Source organism: Pagrus major, chromosome 15 (genome assembly GCF_040436345.1).
Source record: "Pagrus major chromosome 15, Pma_NU_1.0".
Lineage (NCBI taxonomy): Eukaryota > Metazoa > Chordata > Actinopteri > Spariformes > Sparidae > Pagrus > Pagrus major.
In genome coordinates, this window is record NC_133229.1 from 28567385 (window position 1) to 28586124 (window position 18740).

Here is an 18740-nt window from a genome sequence, read left to right on the forward strand (position 1 = left end):
CTGACAAATTAACACTTTCCTAATATGTCTCATCCTGCTGAGCTGTACTCTTCTCTCTGTGTGTGTGTGTGTGTGTGTGTGTGTGTGTGTGTGCAGGTTGATCCTCGGGGAGAGCGGTCTGGCCCGGTACCTCCACTCTGCGGTGGTGCTGAGCGGCATCGTGCTGGTTTTCGGAGGCAACACTCACAATGACACGTCGCTAAGCAACGGGGCCAAGTGCTTCTCTGCTGACTTCATGGCGTACGACATAGGTAAGAGAAAGTCTTAGAGACCTGCAGACATGAGCCGTGTCTCCAACCAAACTACAGCTAACTTTCAGTCCAAGAACACTACTTTCATCAGTCCAGCTGTCGTATGCAACTCCATGTTGATGCGGAAGGTTTTTTTTCTCTCGCCCAAAATCACAATCACATTCCCTCAGTGGGCTTTACAATCTGTGCAGTAAGCGACATCCTCTGTCCTGAGACCCTCGATTCAAGTGAGGACAAACTTGCCATAGTGAAAAAAAACAACAAAAAGATTGAAGAAACCTCAGGAAGAGCCACAGAGGAGGGATCTCTCTCCCGGGACAGACAGACAGACATGCGATAGATGTCTCATGTACAGAACAGAACAACAAAATCATCCATCCATCGTCTGTAACCGCTTATCCTTTTCAGGGTCACGGGGGGGCTGGAGGCGATCCCAGCCGATATTGGGCGAGCGGCGGGGTTCATCCTGGATAATTCACCTGTTCATCAAAGGGCTGAAATACAGGGACAAAGTACCATATTCACACCTACGGAGGATTTAGAGTAACTGATTAACTGAATATCTGATACAAGATGGATGGATTTAAGCAAATTTGTCTTTGTCTTTGGAACAACCAGTTCCTCTTGCGTTGCAGTCCGATACATGCCTCCTTAGACGGACACAGAGTTGCCAACCACTTCCTTACGCCCACCCACTACCTGATTTCCTCACAGGTGAATCTTATAATATCTTATACATGATTTGGTCTTGGGTTTCTATAGTCTCAGTTATTGCATAATCCAATATGATCACCACGTTTATCACACTTTGTACTGTATTTGGTTGTGACAACAGCTGAGTGGCCCCTTGTACACACACATCCACCAAAGCCAATCTGTTTAGTATTTCACACAGGAACACTGAAACATACAAATGTGTTTACAGTACTGATTCTTTGGATTGAATACGGATTTTGCAACAGTATTTAATGAGTCTGTGACGGAGACTACAGGAGTGAGTTAAGATACAGAGACTGCGGTAAAGGTGGAGAGTATTGGATGATTAAGGATCCCATTACAGGCGACCCAGTCGCACCATAGACCAGATGGCAGGAGCGTCTCCCCCACTCGACAGGGACAGAGGAATGAAGAGATGGAGGGAGCTTTGGGAGAGAAAAAGAAGGATTACATCAACTCTTCACAGGAGAAAAACAACAGGGAGTAGAGAGATTAACTCAGTGAAGACACGAGGAGGGAAATAAATGAGAGATGGGTGTGTATGAGTGGAGGAAGGTGCTTTACGGTGGACAGGAGGAAGCAGAGGCATGTTGGTGGCTCAGCAGGAGAGGCTGCTGTCATGTCCTTGTTATGTTGGATGAAGTTGCACCATTAACTGAATGGTTAGACAGGGTTTGTGTTGAATCAATTAGTTAATTCATTCATCAGTTGATTGACAAAGAAAGCATTTACATTGTTGATTGTTATGCCCTGTTTCTAGTCTCTCAAGTGTGAGTATATTTGCAGCGAGTCCAAATTATATTCAGTGTAATTCCTTCAGGGTTGATTCCTTTTGTATCTGCCCGGTGGAGTCTGTATCAGCTCTGATCGTGTGGTGCGTCGTAATAATCGCAGGAGATTAATGTATTTTTAGGCGACGTAGCAAGTATGAAGTGTGAAATGTAGAGAATATGAGATGCAGTGATACTCTTTTCGATACTAATTGCTAATTATTGTTGCCAGTGTGTTAAGTTGAACACATTTTTAGATCGAGTCTGACTCTCCTTTATGATTGGGTCTCTCAATTTTTTTAAAATAGCATTCTGGTAGGTGTCCTTTGGATTTAGTTTCAATAAATGTTAGCAAAGTATGTTTCTGCAGAACCACAGATACAACTTAACGTTTCTTTTAGGTTCATTTTTAAATTCACAAACACGGCTGGAAATGGTCCCAAAGTCTTCTCAAGATTATCCAGAAGTTTCACACTTACAAATGCTGAAAAACACAGACTTGAACTGCAGTCACCGGTTTTGCAAGTCAATATGACACATGCAAATTTGAGGTTTCTGTGGTTTGCAGAAACGTAAAATGCCATGTTTTAATTATGGAAACTAAACTGGCCCTTTTCCAGAGCTCATAACAGTGAGGTTCATTAGTGCATGTGCTGCGCTAACTGATGTTAAGTGGAAAAAAAACCTTTGAGATGTGATTAAAAACTGCAGAACACACTGAACCTTTTAATCAAAAGTAATATATTTCAAACATAATACAGATTTTGTTTTTGTGGCGCTATCATCGAGCCTATTGTCGGCCCAAATCCCTCTCTGTCTTACATTGTTCTCGTCACTCTCTGCTGCAAATGATATAATAAAGGGGAGAAATATCAGGGAGGATGTTGGTGAGATAAAGCAGTGATCGTGAGAAAGCGGATGAAATAAGAGCAGCAGTGCACTGAAGGAAGGAGGGAGGGATATACAGAGAGCGGGAGAGAAATAAAGAGTAAATGAAGGAGGGATTTAGGGAGGGAAAAAGCAGCACTGACGTCGGTGGAAGAGAATTACCTAAAGACAATAAAGGTATGCCAGGATGAAGCAGATAATAAGCTCGTGAATAAAAGGCAAAATAAAAGGTAATAAACAATAAAGCATTTGTTTACAGAGCGTCTCCGACTTAGAGAAGTTGGAAGCAACGTTAAATTCTTCTTTTCATCAACACTCGCAGTAAATGTGTGTATTTACATGTCCCTCAACTCTGTGCAAACACACCCCTGTCTTCATAAATATCATCATTTATTCATTACCGCTCGTATCTGCAGATCTGCTGGACTTTATTGTACACTAGCCGCCTCTCTAACTCACTGCAGAGCTGCAGGAAGGAAACAAAGGCAAAGCAGATGAAGGGAGGAAGCGTGAATCTGGAGGAGGGCAAAGACTGGCACTCATGATTAATGGAAAAAATGATTTGTACATATTAGTTTGTGTTTGAGTTTTCTAATGATGTCAGAACGTGGCTGACACCTGCATCCCAAACAGGTGTTGAGAGGAAACGTCTTGGTAACAGACCAGTTTTTATTGGCAAGAAGACAGAAACAACAATCAAGATATATTTCTAGGAAATTATATACATTCCTCTCCTCTCCTCTCCTCTCCTCTCCTCTCCTCTCCTCTCCTCTCCTCTCCTCTCCTCTCCTCTCCTCTCCTCTCCTCTCCTCTCCTCTCCTCTCCTCTCCTCTCCTCTCCTCTCCTCTCCTCTTTCCTCCTCTCCTCTCCTCCTTTTTCCCTTTTAGTCTCGTCTCCTCTTTTTCCCTTTTAGTCTCCTTTCCTCTTTCCTTTCCTCTTTCCTCCTCTCCTCTCCTCCTTTTTCCCTTTTAGTCTCGTCTCCTCTTTTCCCCTTTTGTCTCTTTTCCTCTTTCCTCTCCTCTTTCCTCCTCTCATCTTGTCTCCTTTTTCCATTTTGTCTCTTTTCTTCCCATTTCATCTGAAATCGTCTCATAGTGTTTCCTTTCCTTTCCTTTCCTTTCCTTTCCTTTCCTTTCCTTTCCTTTCCTTTCCTTTCCTTTCCTTTCCTTTCCTTTCCTTTCCTGTCCTCTCCTCTCCAGCAGATAATAAATTGTTCCACCAGTAGAAGTCACTTCTCTCTCCGTCCCTTGTTGCGTCTTCATTCGTTCCTCCTCTCTGCCTCCTCGCCTCGCTGCGACTGGAAGGTTTTTTTCGAGGGCTAATTTGTTTTTGTTTTGCCGCGCTAACCTTGGAGGGTGCGACACGGCGTTATTAGCTTCTCCTGCACTTCTGCTGCCACACATTAGATTCAGGTCGACACAGAAGGCACTTTTCATTTGGATTTAATTCTCCCTCTCCCCCTCCAGCTCCCCCTCCACTCCCGCCTCACCCATCCTCCCCTCAACCCTGCCACCCTCACACTTCTAATTAGATTTGGGGGGGAAAATGAACTCTGATTAAAAACGTGGCGCTCGCCAAGTTGACACACCACAGGCACACACCCACACACTGTCTGCCACACACAAACACACACCTGACGCACACACATGGCAGAGCCCGCTGAAAAGCCCAGGGCTTTTTTGGGAGCTTGTTTGGAAGATGTTGGGAGCCGTGATATATTGGAGGGAGCAGACAGTGGCCGCTGTTCAATCCTCCTCCTCCTCCTCCTCCTCCTCCTCCTCTCGCCCATCTACATCAAGTCCTCTATTAGTGCAGATCAGATCAAACTGTCAATCAGCCCGACTCGGCTGCCTGCTTCTCCCTGGATTTACGGTTTCTCTCTCTGTCCCACCATGCATTATTAACACGGACTTTCTCATATCCGGAGAGGAAATTAAAATCGGTGTTGATGTGTGTGTCCGGGTGCTTGTGTGTGTGTGTGTCGTGGCCGATAAGTATCTGTTGAGCCTGCAGTTTTTCGGTGGACGATTTGGCAGAATCAATCTCAGGGTGGATGGATAAGGTGTGTGTGTGTGTGTGTGTGTGTGTGTGTGTGTGCTCAGTACAACCAACACATGAGATCAGAAGTCACTGAAGCTGTAATCTGTTTTTATCTGGAGGTTAGAGGTCAGCTGTGGTGGGCTTCTGAAACTTCATCCTCACAACGAGGCTCCTCGTTCCCATGAATCAGAACTTAAATACTTTTTAAAACAAAAGACAACAAACGAAACTCAATCAAAACCTGTGCCTCCACAGTTGTGTGACTTCCCAGTAGTGCTGAAGCTTATTTTGGTGGTTAAAGCGGAAAGTATTTAAACTTTCAGCGCCACGCGTGACGTGTTTTTAGATGGATTTTTAGTTGCCACACCGCAGAAGACATCTGGAACGCCTGCTAAGTGACGATTACCTTAGCAGAGGTGCCAGTTTGATCCAGGTTATATTAAAATACAGCTGACAAAACATCAGATCTGGAGTTAGATTTCATCAGGGTATCACAGATTCAAATCTCCACTGACTGGAAAATGTGTAATGTTAACTGCAGCTGTCTGTCAAGTTGCTGAGCGGAGAGTTTATTATCTGCTGGGAGTTCAGTCTCTCACCGTCCTTCTTCACAACCTCAGTGTTCAGCATTTGTTGTTACTGTATCGCTCAACTTTTGAAGCCTTGCTTAGTTCAGTATAGATTTTAGTGTTTAGTACTTGTAACAAGATATATCCCTTTTGTTTAATGTTGTCAGAATATAAAGCTATTTCAAAGTACATCAGTCACTTATACCTAAACAACTGGAAAGGTTGGCTCCATGCTTTGGTAAAAAATCATGTTGTGATCACTTTCACAGATGATGTGATTGATGTGATGATTCACAACTCGTGGGAAAAAACATTTTTGCATCATAATTTTCATTATTCATCATTCACTGAACAAACTGTTGAAATAACGATGATATGACATTTGTTGTTTGTTTACTTACATTTAGAGAAAAAGATTTGTAGAGCAGAGTATCTCTGCAGCACTGTAGTACTTCATTATAATGCTGTTTGGTCACACAGCTACTGATAATAATATGATTAATCGTACAGCGCTACCTACTGTACGACCATTGTAGAGTCCCAGCAAGAGGCATACGGACCATTGTCTTATCAGACCTTCATCGTCATAGGGTAGCAATGTAAAACAGTCCCAGTTTGGTTAGATGTCCGGTCCCAAAACTACTTGGTTAGGTCAGGGAGAAGATCATGGTTTGGGTTTCCTTATGTTTAATGAATTTAAAAAAGTCAACAGTGACTTCTGGCTTCACACGGGACACAAATGACGCTCTCCCTGTGGTTGACCTGTCCATCAACCCCAACCTCCTCCATAGTACTACGTTACCTTACTTCCTCCTGTACTCCTGCCATAATTACTCCGAACACTAGAGGTCGCCGCTTCACTCTAAATGTAAAAATGAATCTTAATAAGCTGCTTGCCAAGACAACCTAGGGCCTGTTTTCTGGTGAGGACGGGATGGAAAAACAACAACAAAGATTATTCGCCCCTTCCAGTCGTTGAGCTCATGCAGGTTAGGACAGGTGTTTTTTTATTGCCTACCTAACCCAGCAGGCAGCGTCTGAAAAGCCGTACTGAAGGAACAACAGCACCTGTTCACGGTTCCCACCAGCTGCAGTATTACCGGACCACAGTTGTGCTTGATCGTATCAACATCACTCTACGTCGCATGTTAATACAACCGACCTTTAACCCCCGCTAGTGATGAACTCATTGCTCTTGGTGCTGATTAGAATGACCCCCCTCCTCCTTCTATCCTCTCACCCCGTCCTCTGCAGTATCCCTGGTTCTTAAACAAGCGCTCCCAATTAGCACACCGCTTAACGAGGTCGTTAGCAACCTGGCCGCCCCCGAGTCCCCACCTCTACCGGCTCTCCGTTTACGTTCGGGGAAGGCTCATCTGGCTAAATGGCACATTTACACCAACACACCAAAGGCTCGCTCACACAGTCATTTCCATATTAATATAACAGGAGCACGTAGGGGTCATTAAAACATCAGAGCGTTGTAAAGTCCAAATAGTAAAATAGGCAAAGCTGATAGCTCCAATGATAGAGAGAGGGAGAGAGAGGGGAAGAGAGACTTTATGATGTATTTGGTGGTGCGAAGTGTTTGATGAAGTCATCTCTGAGATTATTTTCCCTCTCCTCTTCATATCACTGTAATTCGATGATGATGAAAAGGTTTGGATAATGACTTCTTATTCCTTATGATGAAGTCAGGGGAGGAGGTTGATCTGTGGGTCTCCCTCTTCTGGTCTATTTTCTTACAAGCAATAATTAAGGTTACAAAAAAAACCTCGGTCGCTCTAGTCAAATCCACCAGACTCCATTTACAGAAACATAAATTTTATCATCATAGAAGACACATCATTCTAAAATAAAACTCACCCAAACCAGATCAGATCGTCTTCCCAGTGTTACCACAATCACCAACACTGGTTTGGTTCATATAAATCCTTACTTCACCGAGGTACATGCGGAAAAATCAGGAGAGTAGTGAGACACGTCAGACATCAGAGAAGCAACAGGGGAAAATAGCATGTGGAGACCAAATATTTTCAAGGTGCCCTCAAGGATTATATTGCAGCCAGTGCAACATGGCGGCCAGCTGACAGGACTATTTCCAAAGTTATAAAATATAATGAATAACTGAATTTTCCCTTTAAAGCTACAAAATCCAACAATATTTTGGACAATAATGTGTTTCCAGCTGTGTGGCAGCAGTTTTGATGAAGGCCTGTTTCTGTTAAGACGTGACAACCCCCCCAAACACAAAGCCAGGTCCACAAAGACATGGCCCGGTGGAGAGCCTCGAGCCTCACGTGATAAATAGCTGGTTTGTTAAAGCTTTTTTGCATTCGTCAGTAAAGCTGCACACAATCCTCCTTCTGCCTTCAGCTCTTTCAGACACACACTCACAAACACAACAAAGCTAAAATATTGTCTTTACAAGTCTGTGTATGTGTGTTTGCTTCTCTTCAGCTTGTGATGAGTGGACCGTCCTCCCCAGACCGGGTCTGCACCGGGACGTCAACCGCTTTGGACATTCTGCCGTAGTTAGCAACGGGTGAGTTGGTACAGCAGCACCATCTGCTAGAGATTTGTTGCCATGCTCAAGGACACTTCAGCAGTGTAAAACTGTAACACAAATCCACTAAACTACTGAATTACAGTCATGCAAATACCCATCTGTTCACAATGCATTATTCCCTGGCACATTTTTCCATTTCCTTGATTTCTTCCTGCAGTGTCCTCTAAGTTTTGGAAACACTGAGTCTCAGCTGACTTTCCCAGATTATAGTTTTGTTGTGTAGATTGTTTTGGGACTCATCTCTTTATCTCAGTGTTAAATTTAGTTCCAGTTTACACTTCTCCTGTCACTTCTTCTGCTGCTGTCTTCCCTGAATCTCTGTTTAGAAAGTTGTTGCAGCCACCTCCCCCATCCTGCCAATATCTGGATGTTTTCTCAGTAACTCTTTTTACACCCTTTATTTATAGATACAGTGTATATATGCACCCAGTATCTGTCCTTATTACCTCCAGACCTTCCCCTTTTTTGAATCTGTATATCTTTATCTCACTTGCATTGTTAGGTTGGTCTTTCCATCCGTGTGCTGTGTTTTTTTATAAGAATCCACTGTTGTTTTTGAACCTCTGCATTGTCTTTCACACTGCCAGAGAAAAAAAAAATACAGAAGAAAGGTAGAAACTGCCAAATAGATAACTTGATATCAGAAAAAGTTTTTTTTTTCAAAAGGTCATCAGTGAATATCAAAGACTACAGGGCTTTTCATAGGTTTCTAAAATATAGTTGACCAAAAATGGGATTGACAACACTTCATGCTCGGACTTGTAATGTTACAGTCACGATTCAGAGAGACTCATTGCTGAACTTGGAAATAATGGTTCTGACCCTTTAACACCATTTACGCACCAAAAAGTCAGCTTTGAACTTCAAAAGGCTTCAAACCGCTCGTCCTCCCAGGTTTTTTTTTCTCCCAACCAAAGTTCACCTTTATTTTTTGAAAGGTTCTCCTGGTTTCTTACCATGTCTTCATCTCTGCAGGTATTTATTATTATCTAGCTATCTTGCTGTAGCTTTTTTTTCTCCATGTCTCTTGGTCCCCCAGCTTGTTTGTACAGATGTCTGTCACCCGTGGTTCTGTATCATCTTCTCTGTATCTTCTGCAGTTCCATGTACATCTTTGGGGGTTTTTCGGGCCTCCTTCTGAACGATGTGCTGGCCTACACTCCTCCGTCCTGCCTGGCCTTTTCTAACCCGACTTCGTGTGCTGCTGCTGGGCCGGGCCTTCGCTGCCTTTGGGTCAAAAGCAGATGTGTCCCCTGGGAGCCAAAACCACCCGAATACACTCTCCCTGCTACTTTCTGCCCTGCACGACCTGGTAGGTTGTCTGCTCAGCTGATTCTTTGCCATGTGTGTCTGTTATTTTCTCTCTCTAAATATTTTCTCTGTCATTCCAACATATTTCCCCTGAAGCGAACAGCACGATCAAACGCAAGCGAAGCTCCCAAAAGGCTTATTTTTTCATGAGAATAATAATTATTCTAAAGGATTTGGCCTCTGAAGTTTGTTTGCCTACCTAATTATAGGAACAGAAGGTCAGCGCTGCAACAATTACCTCATTTTGAAGTAATTAGAGCCAGGCCGAACCCTCCTCCATCTCCTCCCCCTCATCTGTCTCTGCCAGATGTAGATGCAGTAGCAGTTTGTGCTCACTGCAGGTTTATATAAAAAGGGATCATGCTGATGGTTGACTGTCAGTTTTAAATGGAACAACTGTACACCTTGATCGACCGCATTAAAAGACTTCTTAACGATTAAGCCTATTTTCTTTAAATCACCTGTACTTAACATAAACTTTTACCAGCTGCGACAGCGTTTACTGGTGATGTTGGCAAAGGACATTTCTGCAAAATCACAGATAAGTTAACAACTTTATGTTTCTTTAGATTCCATTTTCTATTTTTCTCTTGTCACAGCACTCTGCTTATGTTGTTGTTAGGTTGAGGCACAAATACCACGTGGGTAGGGTTCAGAAATGATCATGTTTTGGCTAAAAATAACCTGTTTTCGTTGCCACAAACACAGTTGGAGATGGCCCTGCTTTCCGTCAAAATACTTGTTTTCAGTCCTTTGAATATCTATCAGAAGTCTGACCGATTACCATGTCCCAGATCAGTGTTCAGCCTCAGCTTTAATCTCACATGCATGTTTATCCTACAAACGAGTGAAATCAATTCTCTTATCCATCCAAACTTTTTTAATCACATCCAAACATGGTAATTACATGTTGATTTACACTTCACGAAAGCATTACGGGCTTGCACATGGACAATCAAATACTCTGATGCAAAGACTGATGCACACTGACTAGTGTCGAATTGATCAGAGCACTTGAGAACTAAACTCTCTTGGAAGGTGTTGTTGATGTTACAAGAACGGACTATAGCAAAAAATATAACCCTCTGAATTGTTTCTGTGTGTGTGTTTATGGCTGTGTGTGTGTGTGTGTGTGTGTGTGTGTGCTGTGCCCTCTCTCACAGACAGCACAGACGAGCAGTGTTTCCGGTTCTCAGACTGTGCGAGCTGCACCGCCAACACACGGGGCTGTCAGTGGTGTGAGGACAGGAAGTGCATCTCTGCATCCAGTAACTGCACCGTGGTAAGTCTGCACTGGGTCTCTGTAAAGCAAGACCAAGAGTAAAGAATAAATAAATAGATAAAAAATGTCCGAGTGGCCCCTGAAGTCTTCATCAGTCCTGACAACACAAGAATGTTTGATGGAACAAATGACCTACTTAGTCGGTCCCGAGGGTGGTGCTGGAGGGACGGTAATAAGGTCCAAAGGGTTGATCTTCGGTGGAGCATGAATGTGATCAGTGCAGTCTCTGTATTATGTCGTTAGAGGTTACATTTTGGCAAAAAATTGCCCCCGAAACGGAAAGGGGTACATCATCTGTGGAGAACGCATGAATGTAGTGAATGTCACGGTTATCTACCGATTAGAAGTTATTTCTAGATTTCTTGTGTAGAAGTTTTGAGCTCGTGGTGGCCTGACAAAAGTTCAGACTGCTGAAACATTATTAGGTGATATAAAAGTAACATTAGAGGCTTTTTGTCCGATCAGTGTTTCAGCTGTCCTCCTTTTAAACGATCACACACACATTTTTTTGACTGAGCCACCAAAATGCAACTTATTATATAGATTATTTGTTTCATCCTGTCATATTTAATATTTATATATCTTTATATATGATTTATATTACTAACTTTGGCTCAGTGAGTTTGTGTATTTTTTTGTTTTCATACTTTTGCTCATTCTGCTTTCTCTCTGTCTCTTTCTCTGTTTTTACTCCCGACCCTTCTTTCTGTCTTTCTTTGTTTGTGTGTCTGCATGTTGCTTTTGTCTGTTTGTGTGTGTGTGCTCGGCTGGGTGCGTATACGAATCTGTTTGTGTGTGCGTGTGCATATATGTGTAGCTGACCCTGGAGCTGGCCCAGCAGCATGGCGGCGCTCTGTCTCTGTCTCCCCCACCATCCATGTTGTCTGAACATCAGCTGAGCTTGTGGAAGCACGGCGCCCGGAGGAGGGGACATGTGTGTATTGTTTGTCACAGTTTGACACTTCCTGTTAGGCTGCAGGTCGAGGTTGAGGTCAGAGGTCAGAGGTCAGAGCAGTCCCTTAGGTCATGTATGGAAATTGAGGTCAATCTAAATCCAAATTTACATTTATTTCAAGTCCCTGATTAAAAATGGTGAACACCGCACTGTACAGAGACTTCAGGCCCTCCTTTGGTGTGCACTGAGGTTATTCCTTCGTTTGGTGTCTTGGTGACCCGCCTTGCCTTGACTGCAGATGGTTACTGTATGTATCAGTTTGATGAGAGATAAACTTATACACTACTCCCTAAGTCTGCTCTTTACTGTGTCCTGAAAACTCCTTGCTCTCATCATCTGATCTTGGCCATCAGGTTCATGAAACCCTTCGACGGCACCTTGACTAAGTGACGTAGAAATTCAATCTTCAAAGTAAATAATACAATCCTCAAACATGTCTCTGTTCTGATCAGCCAAATATACAGTTTATGCATGTATTAAAATAAATACTGTCTTATGTACAGAGGAAACCTTCAGAGAGCTCCTACTTGTTCAATTGTTAGAATCTTGATAGAAGAGAAGACTAAAATATGCGCAGCAGTTTATGAGAAAATAGCTTAAATGTTGAAAAATACAAGAACAAAACATTAAGAAGAATAAACATGATCCAAATCTGCATGAAAAGCAAAGCACTCATGCATGACCCACGGCCTTAGAAATCCATTAAAATTATTTTTTGACATCCAAGAAACAGGCACCAAACAAAAAACATCCTTTCAAGTCAGAAAATGTAGAAATTGGCAGCAAAAATCTGATAAACAATCAACAGGAGTCAAGATTGTGACATTAACATACTCAGCTTGGAGGTTATTAAAATGTAACATCCTTTTTTAAGGGACGGGTCGTAGTTTTCTTTGCTCAAACCACCAAGACTGACATTGAGACACATCATTAATTCACTGTATCAGGAAACAAACATAAAGCCAGAAAGATTTTTATATTTCCTTTGAGGTTTTACAAAGGTGAAGTTGTATGTGAGTAAGAGAGTTAAAAACAGCATATAGAATATAAAACACATCAATAAAAAGCACATCTCAGTATAATGTGTCCCTCATATTGATTTCTCTTCTCACTCTGCATGTTGTGTTTGCCTGTTTGAACCATCACACTCGTTTCATTCTCAGCTTTTGTTGCACATTGTATTGATCCCTGCAAGTTTATTGCATTTACTGTAAAAAGAGGATGCTGGTGATGAAGTTTAACTGGACTCATATTGTTTCCTCTGTGTCTCTGTGTGTGTGTGTGTGTTTGAAGTCGGTGAGAGACTCGTCCAGGTGTAAGCGCAGGGAGGAGCAGGAGTGTTTCAGACTGGCCAACTGCAGGAGCTGCTCCCTCAACGCCAACTGTCAGTGGGAGATGCAGCAGCAGGAGTGTCAAGCGCTGCCTGGTGAGGAGGCGCACTGATGCACACATAGAGAACAAGCATGCATGCAGCCTGCAGCACAAACCTTCTGGTGGATCAACAGAAAAAAAAACATGTACAGTTGTTATATTATTGTGTGTTTTAGCAAAAAGGAACCAAATGCAAAATGACAAAACAGGCAAAAGGGGAACACCCCAAAAATAAAGAGAAATACAAAACCAAATGAAGTACAAACCAGGATAAAGCTCGAGGAACACGGGCAGGATTGCATAAAACACAAGGGCAGGAAACACAAGAAGCAAACACAGGGACACCAGGAACAAAACAGATGAACTGACAAAGAGGGAGGGATAAAGACAGGTGTACACTGGAAAAAGACAAAGACAGGAAGTGGAAAGTCACAGTAACAAGAAACAAGCAGAAGGTTAAAGTAGTCTGGATGAATGGGGAGACATGAGCAACGTGGGTTTCTTTAGCGAGAACTGGAGGTGAGATTTTAAGAGTCTGTCGACAGTAGTATGCTAGCTATTGTAGCCTCGAGGGCGAGAATGTTTGCTGTTGCTTGGCAGCACCGTCAGCTTCACCGAGATGTCTGTCGAAGGTACTCATGTAATCATAAATATCTAACATGTTGATGATATCAGGACAGTCCTGATGAGTCTGTGAGCCGTTCAGGAGGCTTAAGACTGGATCTGTAAACCCAGATAATCTGTGCCATGCATGCATGTTTTGAACGGCACTGCACCAGTATGTGTAACTGATCTCTTGCCATTAACCACCATATATGTTTTTTCTGAAATAATGTATGGAGGCAGGAGTTCGGCCCTCTATTCTTAACTTTTTCAGGATATTTCTTAAGACCTTTGTTCAAATCAAACTCATGAAGCTCATTTTATTCCAACTGATTCTTCAGAACTTTGTGAATTTGTTTTTTCTGATGCAGTTTGATCCAGCAAATATGAACACACAAAGAAAACAGTGCATGAACTGTTCCATAAATGCAGTGTGGACCCTGTTGGCATACATACTGCTGATTGATACATTAAGAGTCTGGCAGTGTGTTATCTTCACAGTCTTTCTGACGATCATCATGTCTGTTGTGAATATATTTATCTTTTTTCTAGAAGTGGTGAAGTGGTGCTGTGCCTCAGTTAATCATACAGAACGACACAGAGCTTCAGAGCGTTTGCATGTTCCCACGCTTACCGGCTGCGTATTATTAGTCGTCTTCACAAATCAGCACCCACATACATCCATGCAGGCATGTACACAGAGGGGGATTAGCATACATTCATGAACACATACTTCAGAAATGTGCTCTCTGCTCAGCTGCAGAAGAAGAAGTAGGCCAATTAGAAGTGTTTACTGGATGTTCTGAATATGGATCATCGCCATGACTAATAAACTCGAGTCCACAAAGTCCTACATGCTCCCGCTCCGCTGTGGAGCCTTCAGCTAGAGATGCTCTCGCTTTGACTTCGGCGCTTGTATGACTGAGGGCGAAGGAAATACCCATGCTATTTGGATCCACAAATCATTCCCGCTCCACGCTGTGTTGTAATGTGCTAAAGGGGCCTGCTAGCTAGCCTGCTCTGCTACGGTATCAGTTGGAAGTTTTGCAGCCACTTTAAGCAGAGGCTGGTTTTGTGTTTGCTCCCTTTCTTCTGTCCACATTAAGGCCCTGCGGTCTGGTACACATCCTCTCCCTGCAGCTCGTTGTGAACTCTTCACTGCCTCTGTTGAGGTAATGTAGTATGAATTTAGACCACTGGAAAGAAAGGTGTTGGTTATTTGCATCTATTGAGTCTTTTGAGATAACCCTTTAAATGACTGTTACACATTGAAATTAAGTCTTATAAACACTGTTCAAAACAATGGTTATATGTTAGTTAGATGTCTAAAAAACCCCATCGTGATTTCCTGACCTTCCCATCACACCGGCACATAACGAAGTAGCTTGTTGATGGAGGTTCTCAGTCATGCAGGTCATGGTAATTCTGAGTGCTGTATCGTAGGCAACTGGACTTCTCACCTCTCATCCAACTTGGTGAAACGTCTTCAAGAAACTGAAAAAAGTCCAGTTACCTTCGATGCAGCACTTAGAACAAAGAAGCTTATTTCTCATTCAGGAGTAGCTCCTAGTCTGGCAGCTTGGTGAGAAGTAAAAGTAAAATTAAAGATGCTTTTTTCCCTCCATTGTGTTTGAAGCTGGTCAAAAACAACTATTTCCTTCCATTTTCTGTGTGAACTTTCAGTCAACCCAATCGCAAGAATAAATGTAAGCGGTCGGCAAAGCCACAGAGTTCAAACTGAACATTTCTTTGAGTTGCAACTTTACGTCTGTTTAGGTTGAATTGTCACAATGCTGTGCTTACGCTCTAGTTAGCGTTATGCAAAAAAACAAACAAAAAACAAACACTTGGTTAGGGTCAGGAAAACATCATGGTTTGGCTGAAAATACCCGTTTTGGTCACCACGACAGCAGATGGAGATGGTCCGACTTCCCGTGAAAAGTAGCCGGTTCTGGTCACAACAAAAACAGCTGGAAATGTCTGAATGTCTCCTGCACACGAAAACTTTTTGCACCGTTGAGCCTCGGAGGCCGGTGTGTATTGTAGTTTAGCTCAACAACACTGACGGCTGTCTATTTTCCAGTCTTTGTATGTGTGAACAGTGTCATATAGGACAGGCCCCTTTATAGAGGGTCACCGGCCACACTGATGAAATTAGCTTTGCCTTTGTTCATCTGTGTCTCTGTGTCCATTAGTGGGACACTATTTTCTGTGATTTTTCTGTGATGATGCATTTGCAGGAAGTGTTGCTAACATGAACTGGTGGTAATGGAAACGAGCTCCACCATCATGGCAGCTGTGGTCCTTTTTTCTCCAGACACCATGTTATGACTAATTATTTTAAATAGCCTGACATGTTTATCTCTGCTGTTACACAAAGACCGTAACGTAATCTATCCATTTATTTTTATACTCCTCCTTCTTCACCACATTCATCCGTCGTTCTCATCTCGTTTTGGTCAATTATGGCCAATTGCTATTTCTTGAGGGGAAGGAAAATAAAGAAAGCAGGTATTTTTTTGTTCAGTAGAATGAAAAGGTTGGTGATGGAAGCCATTATGAGTCTGTGAATGTAATCAGTCCTGCAGTCCAAAATAAACAGCGGTGCTCAGCGGAGGTAGAAAGACTTTTCTCTTCCCTTTCATCCTGGCTAATTGAACGGCCTCGCTACCATTATAGTCTCCCACCAGACGCTACCAAGTGATCCTGATAAGAACAATAAGTGCAGATATGCATTTTCATGCCAGTCTCACAGTATTTAGCCTTCGTTAATGACTCGTCACTCACCAGTTTTCTTTATCTTATACGTAACGTATTTCTTCTGGGAATCATTGGTGTCACAGATAAGTCGGATCAGTACGAAGCAGGAATGTGGAGCTCTGATTTGCAAAATAAACAAAAACATAAATCAACAATGACAACGGCCTCTAAGATCAGTGCAATAAGATATATTACTTTTTAATCACATTAACTGGAAATATTTCTTTTAAAGCCGTTCAGGCGGTCTCATCAACTTTAAACTCCACTTTCATTCCTCTCTTGTCCTCCAGTTGAACTCAGTGATTTCCCACCTGTGCAGGTCACCTGACCGTCCACCTACCTGCACACCTGCTCCTCATTATCTCTTTAGTCTCAGTCTGTGTACAGTGTTGCCAAGTCCGCTTGTTATAAGCGACTCTGGGCTTATTTTTCTGTAAAGTCGTGCGTTGCGGGTTTTTGGGCTTGTTTTCTAAAGTGTCAATTTACTGTTGCCTATGCAAACAAAAATAAATGTATATATATATACTGTTATCGAGTGGCCTCTCTCTTACACAATGTGGTAGGTTAGGTCACCTGTTGGGCTTTATTTTATTTATTTGAGGAGCCAAGTCGCTTTTTTTGGGCTTGTTTCCATCGAGCTGGTTGCTTGTTTTCTCTCGCGAGATCTGGCAACACTGAGCAGCATCTCTCTGCCAGATTTGCCAGACCGACTGCCTCCTGACGTTTGTCTTTGTGGATTTGTTTGCTGCTTCTGCCTCCCAACCTGTTGATTAATGAAGCCTGGTTTACCTCCATCAAGTAAACATTATGTTATAGGCCACCTCCTGTCTGCTTCATCAGTTTCTGACTCTGTCTCGATGCTTCTGTGTTGTCTGTTGATTTACTTTACTTAGTTTGAAGTAACTAACTTTAACATGTAGTTGCAAACATTAAAAGCTCAACACTATCAAGCTAACATGCTAAACCTTTTGTTAGCATGGTAAGGCCATGAATGTTTGAGTCAGACCTGGATACAACAGAGAAGCTCAGCCTTGCTTCCATGTTGATAATGACTCTTTTAATCATGAATATGATTAGGCATTAGGCTACAAGCCAAACCTTAGCTAAAGGCTACGAGGCAAAACAAATGACAAGCTGAGGCGAACATCAAGTGTTAAAATGCTGCAGACAAAATAACATAGCATGTTGGCATTAGCATTTATTTTGGTCATGATCATGGTAAAGTGCTGACTCTTGGCACATTAAAATGTTTAGCTTGTAATGTAAAAAAAACTAAATGTTAACATGCTAACATTACCATTGAAGCCTCTTTACACATCAAATATCATGTTTTCTGGTGTTTACTGATATTGATAGCAGGCTAGACTTTTCCTGTAGTCTGGTTTCATGCTAATACAGATTAAATGAAAGGTGAAGTAACAGCAGGCGTCTGTGTGTCTCTGTGTTGCAGGCCAGCTGTGTGGGGAGGGCTGGCACCACGTCGGGGAGGCCTGCCTGAGGATCAACTCCAGCAGGGAGAGCTATGATAACGCCCAGCATTACTGCAAAAACCTGGGCGGAAATATAGCCTCGCTGCTCACAGACAAACAGGTCAATTTTGTTCTGGAGGAGCTGCAAAAATACCAGCTGCAAGACAAGGTAAGTGGTGTAAAAACCTATTTAATAGGCTAAATGACAGTGTTGGTGAAAGCTATTCATTATATTCCCCTCTTGCTTTCTCTGCATAAAAATTGCGCTTTATTATATAAAACATAAAACATGTTTTGTACGATTATCCATTTCAATATGAGCTTGAAGTGTTATGAAGGCTGACTTATAGTGATTATTTAACCTGAGGAGTCGGGTTTGTAAATGTGAGAAAAACTTTCTACTCAGCATATATTTTCTAGGCAATTTTAGTCCAATACCCGAGAGAGTGACTGGTTGCTGTAACCAATTCCTTTTGTTCATACCGGCAACAAAATGATCCCGTCCTAGTAAAAAATTCATTCTGAATATCAGCTGAATAATGAGGCTGACTTGAACTAATCAGGATATCCTACAAAGTTGGTCTGGAGCTCTCTCTGTGTGTTACTGTCCATCCTCGGCTGCTCGACGAGGAAACAGTCAGTGGACACAGAAAGAAAGAGAACGGATTCAAACTCACACAGCTGAAGCCTCGGATAAAATTTCTGTATCTCTTCGATTTACTTATGAAGCTTAGCGTTAGTTCATGCAGGACACGGAAGTCAAAAGCCCGAACTGCGATCAGCTGACAACCTGCCGATCGAATCATTGCCCACCAATCAGTCTCGCACCAATCACAGCTATTCTCACCACAAGGCAGTCTATTTAAATATGGTCTCCTCCTCACTCATAACAGCTCCTAATCAAAAAGCTTACTTACGTAGCGACCTATCAGGGCTCAAGGTTAAAAGACACTATTCATTGTCTTCCTTATGACTCAGTCTTGTGCACCCTGGGGGGGGGGGGTTTCTGCATTGCGCTCCCTGTTTTGGCTCAGCATGCTGTTGGTCAATTCAGGGAGCATCTTAAGAGCTGCCAAGCGTAACTGTACTCCCATTCGTTTGCAATAAATGGTTAAACCTATGACGAGAGCGTTCCTGATTGTAGAGTTTACTTCTAAGTCAGTACGGAGGAGGAGGTGGATGATT

At 42.6% G+C, this 18740-nt stretch overlaps 1 protein-coding gene across 1 annotated transcript in view; it reads left to right on the forward strand.

Moving 5' to 3' along the window:
- atrnl1a (attractin-like 1a) overlaps positions 1 to 18740 on the forward strand; it is a 267713-nt gene that overhangs the window by 51134 nt on the left and 197839 nt on the right. The window contains exons 10-16 of the mRNA XM_073481267.1: positions 97 to 251; positions 7696 to 7780; positions 8905 to 9116; positions 10279 to 10397; positions 11215 to 11331; positions 12646 to 12778; positions 17537 to 17724. Coding sequence (XP_073337368.1) covers positions 97 to 251; positions 7696 to 7780; positions 8905 to 9116; positions 10279 to 10397; positions 11215 to 11331; positions 12646 to 12778; positions 17537 to 17724 — 1009 coding nt within the window. The remainder of the gene's footprint in view (positions 1 to 96; positions 252 to 7695; positions 7781 to 8904; positions 9117 to 10278; positions 10398 to 11214; positions 11332 to 12645; positions 12779 to 17536; positions 17725 to 18740) is intronic.